Source organism: Molothrus aeneus, chromosome 1 (genome assembly GCF_037042795.1).
Source record: "Molothrus aeneus isolate 106 chromosome 1, BPBGC_Maene_1.0, whole genome shotgun sequence".
NCBI classification, from domain to species: Eukaryota; Metazoa; Chordata; class Aves; order Passeriformes; family Icteridae; genus Molothrus; species Molothrus aeneus.
Genome location: NC_089646.1, coordinates 24,871,461 through 24,897,189, shown reverse-complemented (window position 1 = coordinate 24,897,189; position 25,729 = coordinate 24,871,461). Strand labels below are relative to the sequence as shown.

The 25,729-nt window shown below is 38.3% G+C and overlaps 1 protein-coding gene across 1 annotated transcript in view; it reads right to left on the bottom strand.

The window, feature by feature from the left end:
* CASD1 (CAS1 domain containing 1) overlaps positions 1-22,737 on the bottom strand; it is a 28,478-nt gene extending 5,741 nt beyond the window's left edge. Inside the window, exons 1-14 of the mRNA XM_066553455.1 lie at positions 22,502-22,737; positions 17,404-17,500; positions 16,614-16,734; positions 15,002-15,046; positions 12,816-12,878; positions 11,582-11,626; positions 8,889-9,012; positions 6,994-7,208; positions 5,602-6,027; positions 5,004-5,093; positions 4,339-4,458; positions 3,272-3,428; positions 1,678-1,757; positions 714-815 (exon numbers count right to left, since the gene is read on the bottom strand). Of these exons, the coding sequence (XP_066409552.1) occupies positions 714-815; positions 1,678-1,757; positions 3,272-3,428; positions 4,339-4,458; positions 5,004-5,093; positions 5,602-6,027; positions 6,994-7,208; positions 8,889-9,012; positions 11,582-11,626; positions 12,816-12,878; positions 15,002-15,046; positions 16,614-16,734; positions 17,404-17,500; positions 22,502-22,634 (1,818 nt within the window). The 5' untranslated portion in view covers positions 22,635-22,737. The remainder of the gene's footprint in view (positions 1-713; positions 816-1,677; positions 1,758-3,271; positions 3,429-4,338; positions 4,459-5,003; positions 5,094-5,601; positions 6,028-6,993; positions 7,209-8,888; positions 9,013-11,581; positions 11,627-12,815; positions 12,879-15,001; positions 15,047-16,613; positions 16,735-17,403; positions 17,501-22,501) is intronic.
* Positions 22,738-25,729: the final 2,992 nt, after the last annotated feature.

Genomic DNA, 25,729 nt, shown 5'->3' with positions numbered 1-25,729 from the left:
CTCACAGTGCTCACAGAAGGCAGCAGTGATCGGGCTCCCAGGCAGGGTGTGACAATGCTCTGGCACTCAGACTGCCCCAGGGGGACACAGGTGGGACCAATCCCATTAAGGGTAAATTCAGCACTTAAAGGCTTCCATCTTAGAAACTCCACTCACCTTTGCCAAGAAGGAAAGGAAAAAAGACCAATATCTATCTCCCTGTTCTATTCCCCCCCATTGCAGAGTCAATAACTGGAACGAAAGCACTTTCCCAATGGAAAACAATTTAAAAATAGGTACAAGAGTAGTCTGGTTTGGGCACCAAACCCTGATTTTAATGTTTCATGTGTTACCTTAAAAGAAATATATCCTTAATTGATACAGCTTCCAAAAAGTATTATTAAAAAAGCTATCACAATAATTTTCCTTGTCTTTCAACAGCCTGAAGTGCTACAGGTGTTAAATTTTCACAGTAAAATTTTTGAGAAAAGACAGATCTAGGATACTTGATACTTAATTTTTTTTTAATCCAGAAGAAAATAAATAAACCTCCATCTTTTAAGCAAGGCTTAGATAGACATTTGCAGTACTAAAGTGGGTACAGCTTTGTCTTTTATTAAACACTGGGGCAAACTCCTGTTTTCTCTGGAGAGCAGAAAAACAACCCTCCCTCTACCCACAAATCAAAACATACATTTAAAAGACAAGTAAAAATTTATGCAAATGTTACATACATAGCGATCCAGCTTCCACCTAAACCACCATTCATAGACGTTCCCATTCAGTTCAAAACACTTGGACAATGGCCAAAATGAAAATATCTTCTCAAATGCACCCTGTGAAAGACAAACATGGAAAAAGCATTAACACTGACGTCAACTGTATTTACTAAATTTAAATCAGTAACACATTTAATATTATTCTACCCTTATTTCACTAGCTACATGGCACTAGAAAAACAACAGGGTTCCTTAGAAGTCTTTCCCCCACAAAAGGAAAAGTGAAAGGGAAAAGGGAAAGGGAAAAGGGAAAGGGAAAAAGGAAAAAACTTCTTCACATGAGAGAGAGCTTGAGTTTTGCTTCCCCTTAAGGTATTTGCATGCCTTCCATTTTGTACTGCCCCTCAAAGGGAGAGATCCACTAACAGGTTGTGATAAGGAATATGCACTCCAAGACTACAGTTAAACAGGCTGAAAACCAGTGAGGGATTAAAACCACACAACTCCCCTGTAAGATCCTGGAGAGACAAACTCTACCCTGACTTCTTTTTGTCAGCTGTACTTATAGCATGCAGGGAGTTGCTAATTTAGCCTGAGAACCAATCTTTTGGTTCTCAACACAGAACTTCATTATCACCGTATCACCATATGCATCCCCATATGCTGGCAAAACCCAGTAACTCTAACATGAAAAAACCCCACCCCAAACCCAAGCATAGGCCCTTGTATTTACTGCATTCACAGTAGTACATTGAAAATACTTCAAGCATAACAAACCAATGAGTAAGACACACAGTTGTGGGTTTTTCCAGCACGCAAAGCTATTCAAATATGAGAAGAAATCAAAAGGTTCATTTTTTTTTCTTCTGTATTTATGATACTGGAGCAAATATACAAGTTATGAGCACATCAAAAAGTAAAGACAGGTAATAATATACTCTTAGGTCATTAAGGATAAATATAGCCAGGATTTACAAACCTGAGAATATGACAGAAAATATATACATGTCAGTAAGCAAATCAGTTTCAGCAGTAAACCAAAGTGCCACAGGCAGCTCCCTGAGGAAGAAATAAATTAATCATTACACTGTCATTAATTTTTCAACAGCAAGCCCCAGGACACATTAAGTAATAATTGCCAATTATTTAGTGTAGCTATGCTTTGTAATAGATCTATTCATAAATAAATGTTCAAATACTGCCAGCAATATTTTATCACTATCTACATTTAAATTTTACTTTAGGCCATTAAAATAAACATTCACAGCAACTAAAATCTAAAAAGTTTTGAGCCTAAACTAAGCCTCATTTTTAAGACAGTAACAAAATACATAAAGAAGAGAATTTAGGTGTTCAAACAGAAGCACCGTTTTAAAACCTCTGCTTTCCCAAACACTCTGCACAGGCAGTCCTTATTCCAGGTGAGTGTAAATAAACACATACATAAAAATGCCTTCCTTTTGTCACGTGAAACAAGTGAATATTAAACTTTGAGATATCAGTTTTACTCCAAAGTTCAACTGCAGATCATTAAGGATAAACATCTTGTTGAAACAAGCCTGAGAAACTACTCCTCAAAGCTGTCAACTAAGCTCTAGCCAAACCTCAGCATTGCAACAGAGATCATCTCCCCCTCCAACCATATAAATTGGCAGCTGTAAAGAGGATCATAAACAACTGAAAGCTATCATTGAAAGATTTTCCAGTTTCACAGCACACTATTGCTCCAAAGTACACAAGAGTAATTTCTGTTTCTGGAAGAGAAGTGCCATTGTAGGAAAAAAAAAAAAAGGAAGATATTTGCCTTTGAGATAGCTTGTAAAACTACTGAAGTGTATTTTTGCAGCATCTGTTCCTGGTATATATTTGGTATATTTCATGGTCATATCTTCAGGCTATAAAATGGGGATATTCCTCCATCAATAGGGAATGAGGATTTAAGGCTCTTAAGGTTTTAGTTCTAATTTAAGCAAATTAAATAACATGCATTTATGATATGCTTTACAGCTTTTTAATGAATTGCAACACATAAACTGGGATTTCGCTTCCATTTTTATTTAAAATATTTGTACCACAAGACATACTTCTGATAGCTCATTTAATCTAAGATACGAGGATAGCAAGCCCCTATGCTCTTATTTGGCCAGCTAAGGCAGAACTGGTGCTCAAGATGGACAGACACCTTGTCAACACAGAACGAGAAAGTCTAAACACTCCCTGTTCACACTGCACCCAGCACACGACAGCCACCGCCCCAGCCAGCACAGACAGTGCAACCTATGGTTTTCATTTCCATCCAGTAAAATTACAATTCTTGTAAAACACATTCCTGATGATCAAAACCTACTAAAAAGTATTCTAATCTGACTGTAACCAGAGGCAGAGTTTAGTCATCAGCTGTTATATTTTTCAACTGACCTAATTCACCTATGACAAACTGTATTTCTGTGAGCAGCTGTTTAGCATATTTTGACTAACAAAGAGACTGAGATCTACTAACAATGTCATTTCTGTATGATTATTATTATAATAGCATACATGTTTTATAGCAGAAAGAAAAAAAGAAATCTTACCATTTGCTTTCTTCTGGACAATCTGAGGCCATACAGCTAAGGTGGCATAAATGATCATAAACCAGACAGTGACTAATGGCACAAAATAGTAGAATTGGTAAGGTCGGTCCATCACTATGCACAGTACCACAACCAAGAAATTGAGACGAAATAAAACCTGGGGGGTGTCAGAGGAGAGAAGACAGAGGATATGTAAACTGGGAGGCAAAGCTGAGAAAGATGAGGACATGTTCCTTTAGCACTGTACAAAAATATCTATGTACTTTACATTGAAACATGGATAAAGTAGCACAGGGAACATCAGCAGGGCAATGTGAGACTGATTATGTGGTTCTGGACCTGTCCTACCTTGACCTGCTTGGGTAGAGATTGTGATGAAAATAAGGTTAACCCTATCTGACTATTTCCCAGGCTGGGGACCAAGTACTCCAGTTGCTGGATGCTGTTAATGTCTCTCTTTTTTCCCCCCCAGAAGCTATCTCGGCTAGTTCATTTGGAGCCAGGGTAATGCCATCATCAGGCTGTAAATGTACATTTAATAAGCACAATGATCTGAGTTACAGGACAATTTAAGACCTAATAGCAATAAAAGATATGCATTAGAAAAAAATTAAAGTACTACAGCATATGCTGCAAAACCTAGGAGGAAAGCCACAAAACCAGTTATGTTGTCCAGTGTTGTTATGGTGTGAAAATTATTTTTCTTTATTAATGAATGTAGGCTCCAATACACTGTCTTTGGAAGCCTACCTGGCTCATTACTTACATATTGCTATATACTGTAAATTGCTACTGCAGTGGAATCTCCATTGCTATTTACTACTGTAATTTCAGAGTGTACGTAATTGCATTTTTTACATTTTAAGTATCATTTATATGGTTTAAGTTTGTATTAGATAAACACTACCAATTAAACAGCTCATATTACATAGACACAACAGCCATTTTTATTGTTTAAACCTTGGTTAAGTGATCTGATATCACATTATTTAGACAGTATGGATATATTATGGATATTTTGCCATCTGAAAAATTTATTTATAAAAATAGTAGGGAGATATTCTTACCTGACACACTCTGTATACACCAAAGTCCCCTTTAATCCAAAAATATGAGAAGTGCCCATAACCTGTTTGAAACAGATACGCAGCAACCAGAACGCGAATGTGCATGTACACAGGCAAAAACTGTCGAGAAAAATAAAGTACCTTTTATAAATGTCCAGGTAAATATTTTTTGCTTTCCTTTTGCTCCCTCTCTTTTATGCTATTTCTGCATCACAGTAAATCAGATTTAACTAAGAGAAGAAACACTGTGGTACATTGCCCTGTTTCTTACTAAGCTCTTTTGGTGTCCTAACCTCTAATGTTAAAATCAATTTTTTCTAACTTATTGCCCTACACTTGCCATATTCTATTACTAGTTATGAGAGACATAAGAAGGGCTCTTTGAAAGCTCACCTTCAATAGTTTCAAGTTGCAATTAAAAATAAAATTAATACAATATTCTACACAGAGGAAACACTTTTTTTACTGGTCAAGTAACATATATAATGTTTTTATCAGTGAAATCTACACTTAGAGAGAAAAACTAACTCTGCTAATACCATGTTTAAAACTACAGAAACAATAGCTAAAAAACAGTTCTAATGTCCATTTACACTCTTTTTCTTTTGAAATAACATACCCAAATTGCACTCCCCCTAAAAGCAAAAGAAATTCAAATCACTTACAGTGCTTGCTCCAGAGATATGATAAATCAAAATAACAAGTTGCATCCAGCCCTTCCATTCATCAGTCTGTTCTCTATTTAACACTTTAGTCTAATGCAAAACAAAACAAGAGTGTTGCTATTCCAAAAAGAACAAGGAACATCTATAAAATGAGGAAAAAAAAGTTCAAACAATAAACCACTTTATGGGTAAATGGGTCTCTCTCAACTAGACAAGTAAAAGTCTTGTCTAGTGGGCACAGATTTAACATGATTTAAATTCTCTTTTAGCTGAGTTCTGATCAATTTCAGTTTGAAAGAGTGAAAATTACTAAAGTGGTGACATCCATATGGCTTCAAAAAGCCTTAGCCTCTGTCTAATTCTATGCAGACATTATGGCATTTTTTGAGGTGAGTTATACCAACTTTGAAAAATTAACCTTGAATTGGCATTTTTTGCAGGTGAGTTATACTGACTTTGAAAAATTGCTTGAGATGGCATTTTTTGCAGGTGAGTTATACTGACTTTGAAAAATTAAACCTTGAATACTTAGAAATGGATTATTTTACACACAGATTGGGAAACAACATTTTAAGCAGGATGCCAAAGTGATCATTACCTCTTTGGTATTTTCAGTATAAAATACCCCCAAAACCAAGATATAGACGATTGGTATGAAGAAAGATGAATGTGTGTAAAATTTATTTTCCTTCATGAAAAGATTTGCTCTGTCACAGAGATAAAAATAGGTCATGATTAGACCAAGTTTGCAAAAGCAGTGTAAGAGCATCTCTAAAGTAGAAACGTTAGGTGTGCTGATGGCAGGTTTCTTCTCCTCTCCGCTTTCCAAATCAGTGCATGATTTGTTCTTCCGATAATTATTCCGATGAATTAAGCTGATAATTAAATATCCAAAAATGGACAAAGTAAAGAAACAGAAAGCTATCTTCTGTATCAGAGTGAGAGGAGGCTGAGGCTGGCAGCAGGAGCCATCAATGGGCTTCATTATTTTATTGCAGTAGACATTCATAAGAATCATTGCATTCTGTAAAAAAATAAGCAGTTTTGTTAATTGATTTTTAATAAGAAAGTTAACATTTTCATCAAAAGAAATTTTCTTCTGCATCATGCACTGACATCAGACATGCAATTCTCCCTTATCATTACAAAAATAAAATCTTCCAGTCCCACCATATACCCAGTTGCATCTAACAGTCCAGTCAAAACACTTCTTCCAAACAAAAAATACTTTAACTTCTAGAGGTAAGCAAAAATGGCTAATCTTAGAACAGGAGGGTTCTCTCTACTGGGTGCATTATTTCTGTAAATGAAAACAGCTCACAAACTTGTGTTCTAAAGAGGCACAGTAATGCAAGTCTCTATAACACGAGAGTGAGACTGAAACGTGTGGTAAGATGACATTTAGCTCATCCGCTACTTTAAAGCAACTTAAACCTGCAAAGGAATGGAACCAAAAGTGACATAATGGGAGAGCTCCTTCACAAAAAGGGCAGGCTGAAAAGCTCAGAGGGGCTCATTGCATGCATATACATACTGATTAGTAAAAGAGAAGAAATAAAGTCAGAGGCACTCCATGCAACCAGAGAGATCTACACTGTGTGTTTGTTAGCTTCTTCATGCTCCTTACCAAACCAAATTTTCTGGACACATAGGGGGAAATTTAAGACTTACTCCTTAGCACTGCTTTACATGTCATTACCACCTTAACTCACTCATACACATGAAAGCATGAAGTTTGCACTCATGATCTTAAAGATCTAGTGGATTAACAGCTCTTTTAAAATAGTTATGTACTAATGTTTTTGCTATTATGTTTTTTAAAATGCCTATAAAACCGACTGCACTCCCACCCACTGGAATTTTCTGAACAAAATTCCCTGACGAATGCAGTCCTCATTACATCCATACTGTTTGTGTTTTCAGAACATTCACTTCATATCTTGTTTTACTATTAATACTTTCAATGTTGACCAGTGATAAAAACACTTACTGTATCTCTGCTTGATTCAGGGAGATGCAGGCCATCTGCAGACTTCATGATAGTTTCTTGTGCTATCAATTTTGATACACTGAACACTTTCACTTTAGCTTTGGAATTTCGGGAGCTGCTGTTCAGAATACGAACAGCTGCTTCATTATAAGCATCTATTTTCTCATTAGTGATCATTTTCCGACTTTCACTCAGCATATCTTCGTAAACAGGATCTGAATTTCAAAGGACAAAGAATGAAGACATTAATCTTAGACTTATCAACGAGTTTCCTTAACTCAAGTTGCACAGGTTGCTTTCATTTAAGAGGTCACAATTGTTTAATTGTACAGAAAAAATGTACAGCAAGGAATAAATGACTGCTACAGTTACCAGAGCTGTTTATCACTGAATGTTCTTATCACCATTCCCTATTAATGCATATGTAGCTGTAGGTTAGAAAGCTCTGGCCAGACATGAATGCTTGTTTAATTTCTCTGAATCCAGGAAAAGCAGATAATGCTAAAGTGCAGAGCTGCTTATGCTTTCTCTCAGAAATGGAATCACCCAAGAGAAGACTCCAAAAGGAAAAAGGGCAGAAGACAGGCAGTGGAACAGACTTATGAAAAAAAAGTAAACCAAACCTTCTCAAACCCTCTTTTCTTCTGTGGAAAAAACCCCAGCTCCTCACTTCTCATAAGTCATAAACATATTCCACTTGCTCCTCTTGATTCCAGTTTAACTTATGGCAGAATCTCAGTTTTACAGAGAAAAAGGTTGACCTAATTGCCTACAGGCTTCAGAAATTATGTAAAGCTTAAAAGAAAGTGATATGGGGTTCTAGATCAAAAGGTCAGCCAGAGGTCTTTAAGCTCCTGTGCAAAGTTCCTGCTGTGACACACTCTGTGAGATGCAGATTGATTTACTTTAGGTACCTCGTGCCTGTATTCGGATAACCGATGTCTTGACAACTCTGTACAGATTGCTTCTCCTCCCACTTGGGCTACTAAAGAGCTCAGAGATTATGTAAATGGACAAGGTCCTTAGCAGTACCATGGTGGGACAAGTCTGACAGCTAACTGCTTCTGCTATAAATAACCATGGCTTTGAAAGGAATGGGAGACTGATTTGTTGATTCAGATTTACCTCTAGAACCATCTTTGATAGGAACTTGGATGTGACTGTAAGGGTACAGCTGGGTATACTGCTAACAGGGCTCAAAATCTGCCTGTGTTTGTAACTAAGGTGATGACAATCTAAAATGGTGTGTCCTGTGGTAGAGAAACCAGGAGAACATTCTACCTATGAGTGCATTGCTCACTTTCAGGGAAATATTTTAGTTTTATTGAAGAAAAGCAAAACAATGTAAGCTTGGTGCCATAATAAAAATCTCACTAACTTATTGCAAGCCATGATTTCTCATCCCAGTGCAGAGAAATGAATTTCATTCTAGGGACTTAAATTCTCTATATTCTCAAGAGTGTGTCTAGTCATTCTAGACACACACAGAGGATGCACTTGTTAAACTTCTATTATTAATATAACCTGAAAATTCAATTGAACAAAAACCACAGGAATACTGCTGTTGCATGCACCTGTACTCTTGACTCCCAGCAGGTATGTATGGAGCACAGCACAGGGAGAACAGACCTGGTATGTTGAGTCTGAGAGTAAGCTAACAAAGAATTAAGAGTTCATAAGGCAAAAGCTTTTCCTGCTAGAGCTTTGAAATCTCTATCAGTAGTAGCAGCTATTTAGGTATCAGCTTAGTTATGATTGCAAGAAAGGAGAGACTGAAGCTCAACTAACACCTTTTTCAATCTGCAAGTAAGCAGTATGGATTAAGTTTTCCATAGCCTACAACATAATAATTCAACAGACAGTGAAGTTAAAAATTGTTAGCTACTGTTCATTACCTTGTAAGACCCAGTAAACATCACTACTTATTGCTAATTTTTCCAAAAGAGGTGCAATTGAAGTGATATTGATTTTATATTGTGCAAGAGCTTCGTTGCTGCCATTGTGAATCTTGATAGACCACTGGAGAAAAAAAAGAAATAAATTCAGAACATGTATGTCTGAGGACCCCTAATTAATTGATTCCCTTGCTCCATTTGTAGCTATTTTTCATTATTTCAATACAGCTAAATTTCTTCAGTTTTCTATTCAAAAGTGCTAAAAAAAATCTTTTAGACCAAGCAGGTATCCAGACAGGTAATTACATTCAATCACATCATCCAAATACAGAGTATTTAACATTCAACTTATGTGTATATTTGACTTTTCATAAATTTAATTTTAATTCAAAGTCTCCTGGTTTTATCCAACAATGAAGTAGCAAAGCCACTCTTGTTGTTGAAAAATCTTGGCCAGTTCAATCAATTCCCCTCTAGACTGACTAGAGCAAGAGATGCATGCAAGCAAAACTTGATGGTGTTATCAAGTTCCAATATTTCCATCTGCTTTGCAGATATCCACAAAGGGGAAAAAAACCTCAAAAACCAAACAAGAGCCATTTTAATTTCTGGTTTAATCTTCTCTAGGAAATCCCTGGGAGAATGCTATACCCACCCATTAATTCCTCCTAACTTTTGAAAATTGTATGAAAAATGGAGGCAGCTTTTTTTTAAAGTGTTACTGTATCTCTACTGACCTAGTAAAAACTAAAAAAAGCAAAACCATAACAATTAACCTAAATGTAGCAAAACCTATTTATCTCTAAATAGCCACATAAAAATTTCATCAGAAGACAAGTACACTGATTAATGCACTTCCTGAAAATATTATTCAATATAAATTAATACTTTGTGAAGCCAAATAACATACAGCTGCTCTGAGAACTCCCACTGGAAAAAAAGAAGCGGTTTCTCCCAGCAGCTAAATACTTAATTTCAAACACCAACAGTATTTAACAGACAGTTAAAGCAGCATGTTCCATGCAACAGGAAGTGAGGAATTAAGAAGCAGAGCATGGTAATGACATTCTCAGAGAAGCTCCTTTTCCCAAAATAAGAGGGCAACTGACTTTTGCATGAGCTGGAGCTCCTCCAGCTTATGGGACTTCTATTTATAAACTGTTATGCAGTTGCCATCTTAAGACAGACATGTCCAGGCTGAACTAGCATGACCAACCCAAGAACTAAGTTAAAGATATAGGTAAATTTCAAAATGCAACAAAGTCCAAGAGCACACACCAGTTTAATCTAGTGGCAGGTTACCACACCACTGTCAGCTATGGTGAGGTTGCTGATATGTCTGATTTTTGAAGCTTTTATTTTTTTGGAAGCCCCTTAAAATAGAGGATGTTTATTTTTGTTCAACTCTAGATATCATATTAAATGTTTTGTATAAATATAGTAGTGTTAAAAAGAGCAGAGCCTCCCCTGCATATTGTTAGTTTCTATCTTCTGCTGTCCACAAAAGGCAACAAGCTAGGGCTAATAGATACATACAAGTAAAGGGAATTATTTAGCTAAGGGTCCTGCAGCTTTGCAACCTGACCTTCTCCATGCCATTATCCATATATAATGGCATTTTCTATATGGAAGACAATGACTCATCCTAGTAATAAATGCTACAGTCTCAGACTGAGAAATTATATTCTAGGCTTACTACAATTCCTAAAGCTCAAATATTTATGTAGATCCGACAGAGGAAGGGAACTTAGGGGTTCACCTAAAGGAAAAGGAGAATTTTTGATGCGTCAGGAAGTGTGTGGAGGGCTACATACACACATGACCTCCTCTTAAAAGTGAGGGAGTTCGTCCTTAGATGGGCATGCCCACAAGTTTCCAGATTGGTAGAGTGCCTCAATTGTCTCTAAAACAAACTGCTTTTGAAGGATTTTGTTCTAAATGCAACACATTTCCCCCCCTTTACATTTCACCTCCTATGAAAATAAATTAGCTAATTCTTTCCAAATTCCAATTCCCAAATATTTGGAAGCAAGGGACATTAAATGTGGAAATAATGGGATGAGTGTTTGTTTGATTTGACTTTGTTACTAGAACAGACTAATTAAGGGGGCCTGCTGAATTCCATCTCTGGAAGTTTTAAAGAACTGGTGGACTCTTGCCAAGTGCAACATAGGTAGAAATATCCTGCCTGGTGGCAAACTGATGGGTCAGGACACCTCTTCTGGTACTTGTCAGCCCTGTTTCCTGTAATGCTGCAATGCATATCAGTGGTGGAATCTTCCAGTGCAACAAGATTCCAGAACTCCAACCCCAGATTGGGCCATACTCAAAAGTAGAATTTTGTGACTGAAAAAGGTGTATTAAAAATACACTTCAGTTAGTATGCAAATACTTTAACTTTTAAAATTAATAATCTGCTTTTAACTAAATCCACTTTATTAGCTAGGTTAAAGCAAATTAATGCTTATTAACCAGTATTGCTGACAAAAACCAAGTACTGTACATCACACAGGTATAATAAAGCATACCTGGTATTTTAAAACTACTTTTAGTAACAACAAATTCACTGAGAATAGATATTTTACTCCAAACTGTGTTTAACCACTTGCTCATGTAACCAACTTGAGAACATTAAAAGTTATCCTACAAGAACTTCCTTCTTCACTAAAATCCCCTATATATGTATAACTTACCGTGGCAGCTCCTACTACAATTATATGGGGTTTTGCCACAGAACCCTAAGAAACAAACAAAAAAAGCAATGAGTTTTAAAATATTCTTAAATTATTTTAAGACTCATATCTACATTAACTATGACTCACTTGCCCATCAGCTAATGGCTACAAAAGAGTAGATTGCAGATATATTGCAGAGAACATACACTTGATATTTGCAAGATACATAACAGAATTCACATAATAAAATCTACAAAAGCATGAAGTATCAATAAGCACCTATAATCCTGATCAACTGAGCAGCATAAGCTCTCTTTAAAATATCTTCTCCTAAGGTCAAGTAAATTGTAGATCACACTACTGAACTTTTTATCTCAGTCTCAGCATTGTCAAACATCTGTTAGAGCTGCTGCATTGACCATTGTCATCCCAGAGGCATGTGACAGTTCTGTGTAAGACAAGGACAAGGGCCAGTGTACTCAAACAAAAGAGCACAAGGAAACAAACAGCCCTAACCACCTCAGAAGCAGTTTTATCCCAGCACCACAATGAAAACCAGCAGCTCTCAGTTTTTGTAGAAACACAGAAAAAGAAAACCAAATGATAACTTCAGCTATCCTGATGGAAAGTGTTGTGCAAGAACGATCAACAGGATAGCAAAATAATCACTGTGAGCTACTACTAAATAACTCCAGGCCATTGAAAGGTCAACAAAGGAAGAAACAAGAAAAAATTAGCTGCCAATCTGTAAATGTATTACTTGTCATCAGAGTTACATACAGAATAACATGACAGCCTGCATCATAACTGAAACACATAAAATAATTAGCATGCTAATTGAGGGAGATACTGAAAACAAATCAAATCAAAGAATTCTTGACTTTGCAAATTACCTTTGCCCTTCACTCTGAAATGTTCAAATTAACATATATACAAAATCATAGAATCACAGAATATCTCAAGTTGAAATGGACTCATAAGGCTCAAAATATTTGGTCACATTAAATTGGAGTCACTGCCGCCAGAGAGGAAGTAAAATGCCAAACCAGACTGAAATTCTTTTAGCTCTTAAAAGGACTAATTAACCTGCTCCTATGAACCTGTTCCTAGGGTTTTTCTAGTTTGCTTAGGGGTTTTTAAGGTCCAAGCAATACCATCCTTGGAAAACCAGGAGATACCCCGAAACATATACACCAGTAAACATCCCCCTTTTACCACTCTGAAGTCAAATTATAGATCTCTTAAAACAAACCTCAGCCCAAGATTTGATACGTTGCCTCATAGAGCCATTAACTTCTGGATACCACAGAAAATCCTGTAAAAAAAAGGCAGTTACTCTGCAGGCTTAAAAGACAATCAGTAGACTAAAACCAAAAAATGCAAAAAATCAAACTAATTGCCATCAGTTCAATTCTAAAGGAAAAACATTTGTCTCAGAGTGTGATTTCCTTATAATTAGCATGAAAATCCCGGTATCTTACTTCAGCATGGAAAACATAAAGCAAAGAATAAAAAAAGAGAAGAAGCCAACAAATCCACAAAACTTTTCCGTCATAAAAAACAAATTTTTATTTGTAGTTCAGGAGTCAGAATTTCACCAAGAGGGTTTATTTTTTATGTCTGCCAAATGAGATGTCCTTGGGTTTCTACTGCAATCAGGGACCACAAAAGGTCACATCTATAATTTATTAGAACTTGCTTTTTGCTCAGTTTTCCACATCTTTACCAGCAGATTTTCTTTGTTTCAAAGCTTAAAATAATTGATAGCATGAAATCATGATTTTCAAACAAAATCAAAACCTAACAATTCTTTTAGATACCAGAAGCAGTGCTCAGCTTTCACCTCGAAGGACAGTGTAGACTAGTGCTTTTATGTCTCCCAGGGAAAGCCATGACTTCTAGCATTTAGTTACTCCTCAGGACAGCACTATTGAATAGTCTAAAAATACACATTGAAGGGAAATAGCAGGGACAGCACATGCAGAAACTATTGTGAGGAAACTTTGTCATAGAATGCTGAAACACTATCAGCAGAGAGGAAAGCTCTATCATCCACTCCTCTGGATTGTTACATATTGGTAGTTCGCTTGAGTACTGTCAATTCATTATTTGGCTGTGGAACCTGTGAACAATCATGCAGTCCTCTACAGTGGCTGAAGGACAGAAGAGTTACTGAGATGACTAGAAAGGGCAAAATTAAACTCTCTACTTGTTCCCAGCAATTTTCTCTTTTGATGGTCAAGAATTTTCTACATTTGGGTCACAGCCAGTCCGAATATGGAAATTCAGCTACCATGCCAATAATGTTGAAGGGCAACACTGCATCAAAACAAGGGAGCAGCAGACTGGGAATATATTAACTATGAGACATCTCCCAAAAGCCCAGACCTGCCATCTCAAATCTTTGTGGTTAAGGAGTTTTGAAGATGAGACCCTGTCAGGCTAGCCCAATGTAAATCATGTTGCATCAGCCTCTTCCTCCTGCCTTGTGCTCTGTCCCATCTTTTCCAGCATTCAGAAAACCACATGATGAACCACATCAGACCTGACTGAAACGGAATCCTACAAAGTAACTTTTTGGCTGAATTAACTCCTGAAACAACCCACTCCACAGCTTACCAGTGCTAGCTACAGCACAAACACAGGAACATACTGTGAAGGCCAACAGAGTAGGTCAGCACATGCTTCAATTGCCATGGGCTTACTACCCTAAAATGTTTTTCTGTACCCTAAATCTTAACCATGTACACAAACAAGTACTGAAAACCCATATTCAGAGAACTCAGCAAACACACTGCTTCTTTGGTTTTGGTGAATAGAGAATGAGCTTTCTTCAGGGCATAAATAAATACATGACTAGCACAATGCCAGCACTGCTGACAGCTGTCATGGGAAGCAAAGAAAGCTATTGACGACAGCATCTCCAGTGCCAGGGCAGAGGAGAACAGAGCCCTTCAGAAAAACTAGCCTCAAGTACTTTGTTTACTTTTTTTAAATATCCACATGGTAATCAACATTGTGCTTATTTCTCCATGTAAAAACAGTGGAAGGAATACTTGTTGGGATAGCATAGAAAACTCAGTGGCAATTACAATTACCAGTCCAGGGAAACTCAGATATATATTTTTACAGCATGAAAAGAGTAAACTTCCTGGCAACAGGTATGCTTGGAAAGGCCAAACTGTAAGATCTGACAAAAATTACACACAGTCCCAGAGCTTATGCCCAAAACTAAGCCACAATGCAAGCACTCCATGCCAAATTCTCTTAAAACATACTATGTTAAGATGCACTGTGAGACATCTGTGAAATATTTATAAAGAATGTTGATGGTCTTAACCTTCTTTTAACTTTACAGCTCTGATGGCATTTTCAATTATACTGTATGAAATAATAACATGATTATGGTTTGCAATTTAACACTAGATAAAAACTTACCACTTTAATTGAAGCAGATTTATCTTCAAACGGGATATTTCCATGCTGTCAAAAAACCCCAAAACAATAAAAACAAAGTAAGAGAAACTTTCAGAATGAAAACAAAATATTTACATACCTATGTTAACTTGCTCTCACCCAGTATTTATCTTCAGTGGAGAGGATTTTTCTTGTATAAACTTGTCAGTGTATTCACACAAAATATTTATGTTGCTTTCTTGATAAAACAAGCTACTAAAATAAACAGTTATTTTTCCTGGAAGCAAACTAGCCAACAAAATCTGAAATGCTTCCTGCTCACTCTGTTACAAAGGTATCAAATGTTTTCTTAAATTTAGCCTCCCAACATAAGAAAAACTTATGACTTTTCCTCTTTTTTTTCTTACACTGCCTTTTTCCAGCCTTCTTTTTCATCTGACCATCTCCTTTACACAAAACAACCAACACAGTTTTAATTAAAGAATAAAAGAAAATAGTCTGAGGCAGAAATAAAATCTATAATGCATTATTAAATTTTCAGAGTGAAAACTATAAATCAGAAAGGAAGGAGTCAGATATGCATTCACAATACTCCTTTAAAAATATAAAATACTCCTTTAAATTATAAAAATATTTATAAAATATAAATTCATTTTGGTACTGATCCATAAGAACAAGTGCATTTCTCTTCTTCAAACTGAGATCTTGATTTCAGTAACACTTGACAAAAAATACTCTCAACTCAAGATCCATTACAGCACTCTATCATCTCACCATTACTTTTGGGCAGCATGAGCATCCTAACCAATTGACTAGGAAAAACAGAGTTCTTGGATCAATCAAATATCTTGTTTTGACAGGTGGAAGTGATTGCATGCTGCATACTGGACAAGCTGCCACCTTGCACTTCTAAATGACAGAATTACTAAATAATTGACAAATCTGATGTACTGTTGAAAGGTGTCTTTTCATGTATGTACATACATCTATGAAGACATGTGCCCAAAAAGTATCACAGAGCAAAAGAAATCAGCTTTTTGTTCAACAAGTGATACACCTAAATCCTTTCTTCCTCCTTCCACCTGGCTGCAGTTGACATACTTAATGTTATAAAATTCAGACAGCTCTTCATCAGTGATCAAAAAGAAGGTAAGATCTGAAGCTATTTTTAGTTTCAGCTTCAAGTTAGACCTGGAAATCTGTCATTGCCCCAAGGATCTTTATGAACAGATTAGATCAGCAATTTAACTGACATTTTAAATGACAAATTAGAAGGCATGAATTACTACTATTTAAACACACACAAAGGAGCAATCATTTTCTCATCAAGAAACCAAATACGAAGCATAAATTGCTATGGGACAAGTCAGCTTCATTAATTTATTCCCAGGCTGCTGCAAGCTTTCTCTTGAGCTTCCAGTTCTCTTCTCAGATTTGCAATTATCTCATGTGTACCTAAACAGTTATTTTGGTCTAATCTTGTTCTTCTTCAAAAGACCTTTCTGTGCTTCTCCTTTCATATGGCAAGGCCAGCAAAGAGTATCATTTGATTTTTTGAAGTTCAGACAAGTGTTATGAGGTAAATTGGGAAGAAAGAAACAAAAAAATCAATCACCAAAACAAACTATCTCACCTTAATTCCCTCTTCTTTGACTTGAGGATTTATCAGTTTTATGAATGAATAGAACAGTTGTCGAATTCTAGAATCTCCTATAAATACAACATGTTTGTCTATGAGGCAATTTTTTGCTTCACTGTAAAACAAAACACAACATTACAACATACTTAGAAAGAAGTATTCTCAAAATCTACAGAGCTATATAGATAATTCTAAACATTATATCCAGCTCTAAGGCAGGATAAATTTTTTTAACATGCTGAATTAATAAACAATTTATTGCAATTTGCATTGAATTGAAAATGAACTCTCCTGCTAATGTGATTAGGCAAAAAACTAAGCAGATCTTCCTATTATGTATGCTACAAATACAGTTGTTTCAAAATGGTAATATACAGCATAACTCTAAAAAAAAAAAAAGCTCTCTTACTAGGAAGTGAAAAAAGTCACAGGTGATTTTATTTGGGATATTTATTTTTACTTGCAATTTGAAACATAAGGTCAGCAATCTGAAAGTGACATATGCAGCCTCATGTGGCTCTCCATAATTTGTGCCAGTACCTCCATCACCAACATTTATTTGTATTTTTATACAGAAATACAACTATGGTAAAAACTGTAGACACAGATAAAGTACTTGGAAAAGACTTCTTTCTCATAAATGTACATTTTTGAAAGCCTAGAGAATCAGATATAAAGAGAACAATAGATTACACTATTGCTACAATGACAGCAATTACTATAGCTGCAATCAAACAACAATGATGCTTATTTACAGATGAACAGAAGACATGAGTTTCCTTACCTATTTTTATACTTATGCATCATACAACTGTGAGGTTGCCATACTTTTTCTCCAAGAAATCTCCCACTGGACAGAAGATACTCACATGTATCACCACCTTTGAAATGTTATATTAAGATTAGAATTCAGACACATTAAATATAAAACACAGCCCTGTTGCCATTATAAAAAATAATTTGGCAACATCTGAAAAACAGAAATTGACATAATCAACAGCAGTAAACAAATTCAATTCATTGTAAATACATCTTGCACAAGCTTCTGCAAGTTGCCTTCTCACTCATCATGCAACACTTGTTCTGTAAATCCCACCCCTAGCCACAACATGTTAGTGATCCCACTTCTGCTGTCAGAAAGATGTTGTGACTTAGAATGGCATTTCCTTTAAGAGACACCAATCCCCTTCGCTATCTACTATCCCAAATACACTAATATGAAATTAAAGAATACAACTGTTGAATAAAGTAACCTTCTACACAGAATCATCATGCACAGCATCTTGTATAGAACATAAAACTCATTACAAGGTTTGCAAGACATATGGTCATGTGGTCATCTTATAAGAGGTGATATGGGTTAATACGCAAAAAAAACCCCAAAACATTTACACATCAATTTGCTGATGATTCTGAACTGCACTTACCTCTTCCAGTCAATAAACTTTATGCTAATTAAGATTAATCATTTTACAGGTGCTGATGTTTTAGGTCATGTTAAATTTCAAATATCTCAGTTATGAAATCAGTGACTGTTATCTTCCCAGCTCCATGTCAGATTTTGCTGCTTTATAACTGAACACAACTGAACCCATTCACTGCAAGAGAAGTTGCTCTCCAACATTTTTGTCATAGTTGGCATTTCCAAGCACTGACAAACAGGGAAATGGTTGTGAATGAAGTGGTAGGGACTTGTTCTAGCTTGGGCAAGAACAATCCACCACTGCCCATACCTAACACTTTCTCTGAAACCTTCACTTCATTAAGCTCAACTCATACTTTGGTTTTCAAGCAACACAATTTCCCTAATTCTCAAACTTGAAAACTATAATTTCAAGTAAGTTGCATAAAAAATGAAACTGTCAGGAATAATAAAAAAACTATCTAATCAAAAGGAACATGAGTTTGATAATGAGGTGGTTTACAGCTATTACTGATAGGAAGCCCTCCACTTTGCAGATGATGACAGCTAGGATATGTATGGAAGTGATGTAAGAGTGAACTTTGTAAAAGAATATCTACCACTAATCAGACTCGCTCTGACATCCATTAACTTGCTGAGAAAGATATGTAAGAAAATCAGGACAGTTATTCTGTCAGACCAGTGGTCAGTCTAGCCTAGTGTTCCATCTTCAATAGGGGCAAAAAGCTCAGAGATGAGTAAGAAGAGGGCAAATAAACAATACATTCTTGCCTAATATTCTCCCAACTATGTTCATTCCAAGGATTTAGTGAAATGGATATGCAGTCTTCAAGTTCTTAGCACCCACAGAATCATCTGCCTTTATCTGAAATATGGTTTTTACTATATTTCCTTGGGGCACTCCCTGGTTGTTCAATGGAACAAGGCAGTCTGGATGCCATGATTTGTAGATCACTGTCACTTCTTTCTCAATCAAGTTTTCAAGACTGGAAGATGTCCCTACATAGAGGTCATGACCCAAGCTCAGTACCTCTGTCCTCCATGTCTTCCACCACAATAATTGTCCAACAGAGATCAATCCTTCATCCTACAGTACATTCACTGAAGTAACATTCCAAACACTGGTATACATTTCAAACATAGAGACAATATTGCATGTCAAGGGGTTATGCATTCTTTCCCAACTCCAGGTATTGATTATCTTACTATTGCCCTGAGCAATATTAGAAAGCTCCTGAAACTCATTCAGGCTATTACTGAAGTTTGGTATCTTCCTTTAAACGTAATAGTAGAAAATAAAGGGAGAAGATGAGGCAGAGGAATAAAACAAAACTGAAACAGCAGCTAAGAAAGTACAGAGGAGGTTACCAACCAGACAGTGCCTCCAGAAAAGCTCAGCTCTGGATTTAGCAGGTGAAATAGCAGCCAAAGAACTATGCTCATTTTAATACACCACAACTTCCTCTTAACCATCAATGAGATCTTAAAAGAAAAAACCAAACAAACAACAAAAAACCCAACGAAAAAACCAACCCAAAACTCAAGAAAAAGAATTTCAAGTGCCATTGTATACACAAAACACAGACCATTCTTTTTAAACTCTTTGTGTAAATTATCCTTCCAACACATAAAGTTTTATGCTCACTTAGATACACAACATTATATTTATATAAAGTTTATAATTTTTCTGAATTTTTTCAATGTTCATTATTTTAATTTATCATTCCTCAAAATCATGGAATTCAATTGAAATTGTGAAATCTCAAAGTCTTCATTCAGCACCAGAGCAGACTGTTTCACAAAGCTTTCTCTAAAATACATACTCTCAAAGACCTGGAAATTCAATTGTTTTCTATTATTCAAAGTAAAAAATGTAGTTTTAAACAGAGTGTACTACTGTTGATTCCAAGAATGTGAAATTTTAAATAAATTCTTATTTCCAAAACAGTTTAGGACTGTACCTTTGAAATATAGCAACTGAAAACCACAAAGCATTACCTTCACTGGGTAGTATGTAAACATTGAACCCACTTAACTCTCCACAAATTAAGACAGCCTGTACCTTCTCTTTATTCACATTCTTTTGTAAAAAAATGTAGGTGACTCCTAAATACAAGAGTCTTCCTGAAGATAAATCTGACCTTCCACAACCCCGGGTCAGCATTTGTCCATACAAGTAAATTTTATACAGGCAACTTTGACTGGAAGTACACTGGGCTCCTATCTATAATATGTACTTGCCTGGCTGTGGTCAAAATTAGCTAAAACCTTTCCTTGTAATGACAATCAGACAAAAGGGGAAGTATAAAAGCACAACAAACACAGCAATCATTTATGTGACACGGCCTGGCTTTCACAGCCTTGCTACTTTGAACCTCTTTGCAGCCCTACCTCAAACACCCTCTGGAAATCATAAATGACCCTTTTTGGGATATTTTGATATGAAAATCTTGATGTAAAATGTCTTATGTGTAAAAGAAAGTGCCTTCTTGCAATCATTTAAAATGTATTACCCAATTTCATTTGTCAGTTGATACTTTGTAAGTTATGGCACAATAAAAATCAATTTACCTTCCCCCAATAATTCCTGACATTGGAGAACATTCAGAAGTTACTTGGTTTCTGCCCAAGCTACAGAATTTTAGTTTATTATTTGTCATAGAGAAGCTGTTTTATTCTTCTGACATTTATGTTGCTCTTTTGTACACACTTTCCAAGTTCTATCATACCACTACTAAGAGTGGGTGACCAGCTGAGAATGAGTGAGGTGCCAGTGAGCTTTAGCTGTGCACTATCAGTGAAAACCTCTGCTTTTTTCATTACTTGTCAAAAGTATTGTGGCATTTGCTGAATTTCAACTGTTTGATATCACTGCAGGTTTGCAGAATGATCTCTTCGATTAAAGCACCTCTGATTTTATCTATCCTAGAAATTCATCTGCTGTAATTTTTCCACCTTCCTTTTCTAAACTTCTCTTTTGAACATTTTATGTTCATAGAAGCCCAAATTGGTAAATCTGTTTTCACTATTAGGACTCCATGTCCTCCGACCTTTTAAACACTTATGGGAAAACCTTTCCCTTTCCCTTTAATTGCTTCAAGAAACTGAAAGCCTTAGGTGAAAAAACTTGAAAGGTTTGTAACAATTCATACTGACTCTATCAATTTACATAAAGGCCAGAAAAGTATCACCATTTTGCAATCTAAGACTCACCCCCCTCGTTAACTCTCACAGAATATACTGAAATTATGCATATTTCATTTTCCTTGTAACCTGCTTGATATGTCACCCCCCATTTGCTTAGTCTTGCAATCCCTTTTTAAAAATTTGCCACCCTCCTTCTGTCCAGTTTTGTGACTCTTTTGTGCCTTAAGGAACACTGCACGACAGGCAAGTTCAATTACCTCATGCTTGATCTACTCTAGAATTCAGTAAATGCTTCCAATTTAATACTAGTCAGTTTATCAGGCTTACCGACATGCCAGCTAGAGGGTGAATCTAGGGAATTGTAAACACAGAGATCCCTACCCCTTTTTCCATTTCCACAATGAACTGCCTTGCTCAGCCTTGTCTCCCATGAATGCTGGCAGCCAAGTGTTAACACGACACCAGCTGTGCTACAACAGAGCCGCGGTCATCTCCTTACAGATCAACTTTTTCATTTACCCACAAAAACACACCGCATTTTTCAGCGTGACACAGAAACAAGTAAATATATCCTTCAGCGGCTGCATTTGCATTTATGGATCATGCCAAGTTTCTCTGCTTCAGGGCCGAAACAACCCTAGCGAGGAGGAGCGCGCCGAGCTCCCGGCGCCCCGTACCCGAGGTGCGCGGCCGGTCACGGCCGCAGTGACACAAGCTCGCTCCGTGCCCAGGGCTTGGCCACGGCCACCGACAACACGTGAAGCCAACAGCTCTTTACTGCGCTCCATCCACCAAAGCGGCCGCTTTCGTTATGTTTGAGGCGATGCTTCAAAGAGTGAAACAATATATACCAGATCTCGTACCAATTAAGACTTTAACCACTAATTGCCAAGTAATTGGCTCTTTAATCATGCCGTACGGAAACAAGTGACAGGGAAGAAGTCACTCTCTACCCCTGCAGCTTCACCTGCCGCAGGCCGGGCCCCCGGAGCTGCGGCGAGCTCTCAGTGCAAACACCGCATAGCCACAGCCCCGCTCGCCCGCCTCACTCCGCGGGGCCTGCGGCGACCCCCGGGCCGGGCCCGCAGGGCCCCGTGGGCCTGGTCCCCGCTGTCCCCCAGGGTCGCGTCCCTCGGCAGCCAGCGACCCGCCGCGCCACGCTGCCCGACCGCCCCAGCCCGCCGCGGCTGCCCCGGGCGGAGGGACCCTCCGCCCTCCCTACACGGCCGCGGTTCCCGAGCTCCGCCGGGGCTCCGCCTCCCCTGCCCGGCAGCCGCGGCCCCCCGCGGAGCGCCCGCGGCCGCCCCCTCACCTCGGTAGCGGCGGGAGGCGGCGTGGCAGGCGGTGAGGAGCAGGACGGCGCCCAGCGCCAGCGCCTTGGCGCTCCTCACGCTGAAGTAGTAGTTGATCTCCCGCTTGCCCCCGGTGTAGGCCAGCGCCGCCATCTTGGCTCCTCCATGACAACAGCGTGCGATGGGGCGGGCGGGCGCGGCGGGGCAGCACTGGGTCCCCGCCGGCGGCCAACGCGGACCCTGCCGCTGCCGCCGTCCCCGCCGCCGCGGCCGAGAGCAGCCCCACGCCCCCCGGCCCACGGGGCGGAGCCGGCGCCCCGCTCGAGGCGCCGCCGCTTCCCCTCGGCCGCCAGCGGGCGGCCCCAGCGTTCGCCTCCCCGCCCCGCGGCGCCGTGAGGATGCGGTGCCTCCCGGTGGATTCCACGGGATCGCACCGCGCTCGGCCCGAGCCCCGCAGCTGAGGGGGCGGCGGCGAGGCGGAGACCCCCTGGCGACTGTGCTCCGTGAACGAGGAGCTGGGCGAGGGTTTGTGCCCCACACGGTTCCTGGACAGTGAGGGCTTCGTTCCAAATAATGCGCTTTTTAAACACTTGTCACTCTTCTGTTGACAACGAAATGGCCGTTCCAGGCTGGGAGACGCTCACTCCCTCTGAACGCGGGTAACTGTACAAGCAAGCTGACACACAGAATCCCAGAATCAGTTAAGTTGGAAAAGACCTCTGGGATCATCGAGTCCAATCTGTGACCGAACACCACCTTGCAAACTGGACCATGTCACTGAGTTTAAGGAAAGACACGCAGTTTTTCCTTAAACACCTCCAGGGATGGTGACTCCACCACCTCCCGGGCAGCCCATAATCACCTTTTCTCTGAAGAAATTCTTCCCAATGTTCAACATAAATCTACTGTGGTGGATCTTAAGACTGTGTCCTCTCATCCTATGGCTATTTGCTTGGGAGAAGAGGCCGACCCCCACACATTTACCTGGGTTTGGGGGACGCATGAAATGACTGCTGAAATCAAACCTTGCTAAGATTTACAAAAGGGAAATTCTGCTCCTCCACAAGCAGCTACCTGAGTTGGGCAGGAAATCTGGGCTCCAAATCCAGTCCCTCATCAGTGATGGAGCTGCCACCAAACCCTGCAGGCCCAGAGCAGGGCAGGCTGTCACAGGAAAGATATTTCCACAAAACAAAGTAACCATATATAAACCATATAAACAAATTTAAAACTTAGAAAATGTGTGCAGTATCTAGTCACATAATGTTGTGTACGTACAAAATTTGAGTTCTAAGTATTATTCTGATGTGTGCTGTTACTATATATTCAATATATGTCCCATTTCTATCCAACCAATGTCTTTACTATCTGCCAACATATAGTCTATACTTCTTTCCTATTCAAGTCCGTCTGTTGAGTCATTCACCTTTTCAGTACCTTTTTTAAATAATAAAAGCACTTCACTCTTTTAAATCTCTCAGGTTTATTCTTTTAGGGAAAGAGAGAGAAAAATGGTGCCAAGCATACAGATGGGTAGTTACTTGGTTATGTTTTTCCAGAAAAACCCCAACAAAACCAAACTAAAACAATGACAACAACAAAAATCCAGACAAACCAACTCCCCAGTTCTGGTTGTCATAGGGATTCTTTTACTCCATAAATGAAAAAATCTCATTGATGCATTATTTTTTTCTCATACCTCATTCAAAAAGCCAGGAATTTTCAAAGCCTTCTTACTGTGAACAAACTTTATTGTTTGTTTAAATTGTTAAAATATTCCTGTTAGTGCTTCAGTTTCTTTGTCTTAATTTCATATGCATTTTACACTTTAGAAAACAACTTAAACACTTTTAAACGTATTCTCTAGCTAGAACATTTTGTAGCTTTTTGCATTGTTGCTCATTAATGATTCTTTACAGTCTTATGAAATATATCTTTCCTGCAGTCATTGAGGACCACAGATACTCTTCTTCTTCATCTGTTTTTATAATATTTGTTCACAAACAAATGAGACTTCATCCAACCAAAACATATTTACTTCAGCCTGTCTCATTCTGCAATGTCAATATGTTAAGTTTGAGGGCTATGGGACAAGGTCCATTTATGACCATGAGTGCAGCTCCTCAAAACTTACCCAAATTGCTGCTGTTACTATAAGCAGTGTAGATGCAGAAAGCATCTGGGGTTCTGCCACAGCTCCTGGGATGTTGACTCAGCTTCTCAGTTAGAATGGGTACAATTCTTAAGCAGGGAAATTGAATTTATTATTTTATTCTCAGAAGCAAAAAATTAATTCAAGTCTCCACAACAAGGTTGTCTCCAGAGAATTTCTGGGTTTTCAACTAAATCATCTTTCTCTAAAAGAGCAGCAGGAACTAAAATGCTATCAAAACAACCATAGTTCTGTTTATATACATCTCAGGAAATTACAGCCCTTAGAAATAGTAATTCTGTCCTGCAGCCTTTGGAGGGCTCTTTCAGATCTGCTGCCTGCTGCTGGGAGTCCCTGGGCATTCCTCACTTGCCATGAAGACCTAACACTGATCTTTAGCAATTCCTGAAAACTCCATGTGTGGATTTCAACTGTATTATTTTAGGACTGTACCAATACATGCTGATACTGTTGCAGGTTGAGTATCTTAATTACGATAATCCCCCTATGTATATTAAATATTTATATAGGTGTGAGCAAGACATCTGCTTTTACTTCTTTGGAGACATTGCTTAGGAGTTTGATAATTGAGATCCCCTTCATTCATTCAGAAGCTTTTGGCTGAAGTGCTGTGAGTTAGGAAGTGGTTTGCATGCATGTGGTCTCTTCTAACACGTTCCTCCTTGTTTTTCATAAGCCAATTGAATTTGGCCTCATGACATATACCTAAGTAATTCACACCAAAACCACTATATATAAAAGGCCTGATAGAAAAGGCTAATTAGGGATTGTAAAGTACCCTATAAACCCAACTCCAGACATGAACTATTATTAGTTAGAAACAGCTTTGTAAATTGTGTACCTTCTTTATTTTCCTGTCTGCTGATCAACTTAGTGGGCTGAAAGTAACCCAGAAAGCTGCTAGCCCTTCTGATCAGTCAAACCTCAGCTTTTGATTTGCAAATGCTACAGCTTCCTATTGGCTTTCTGCTTGCTCTGCTGGAAGCATCAACGGCCATCAGTGGGAGGGGAACACTTAGAGCAGCCACAGAGAGAGGACCCAGAGAAGAGAAAAGTGTTTCCTTTGAGAGGCAGA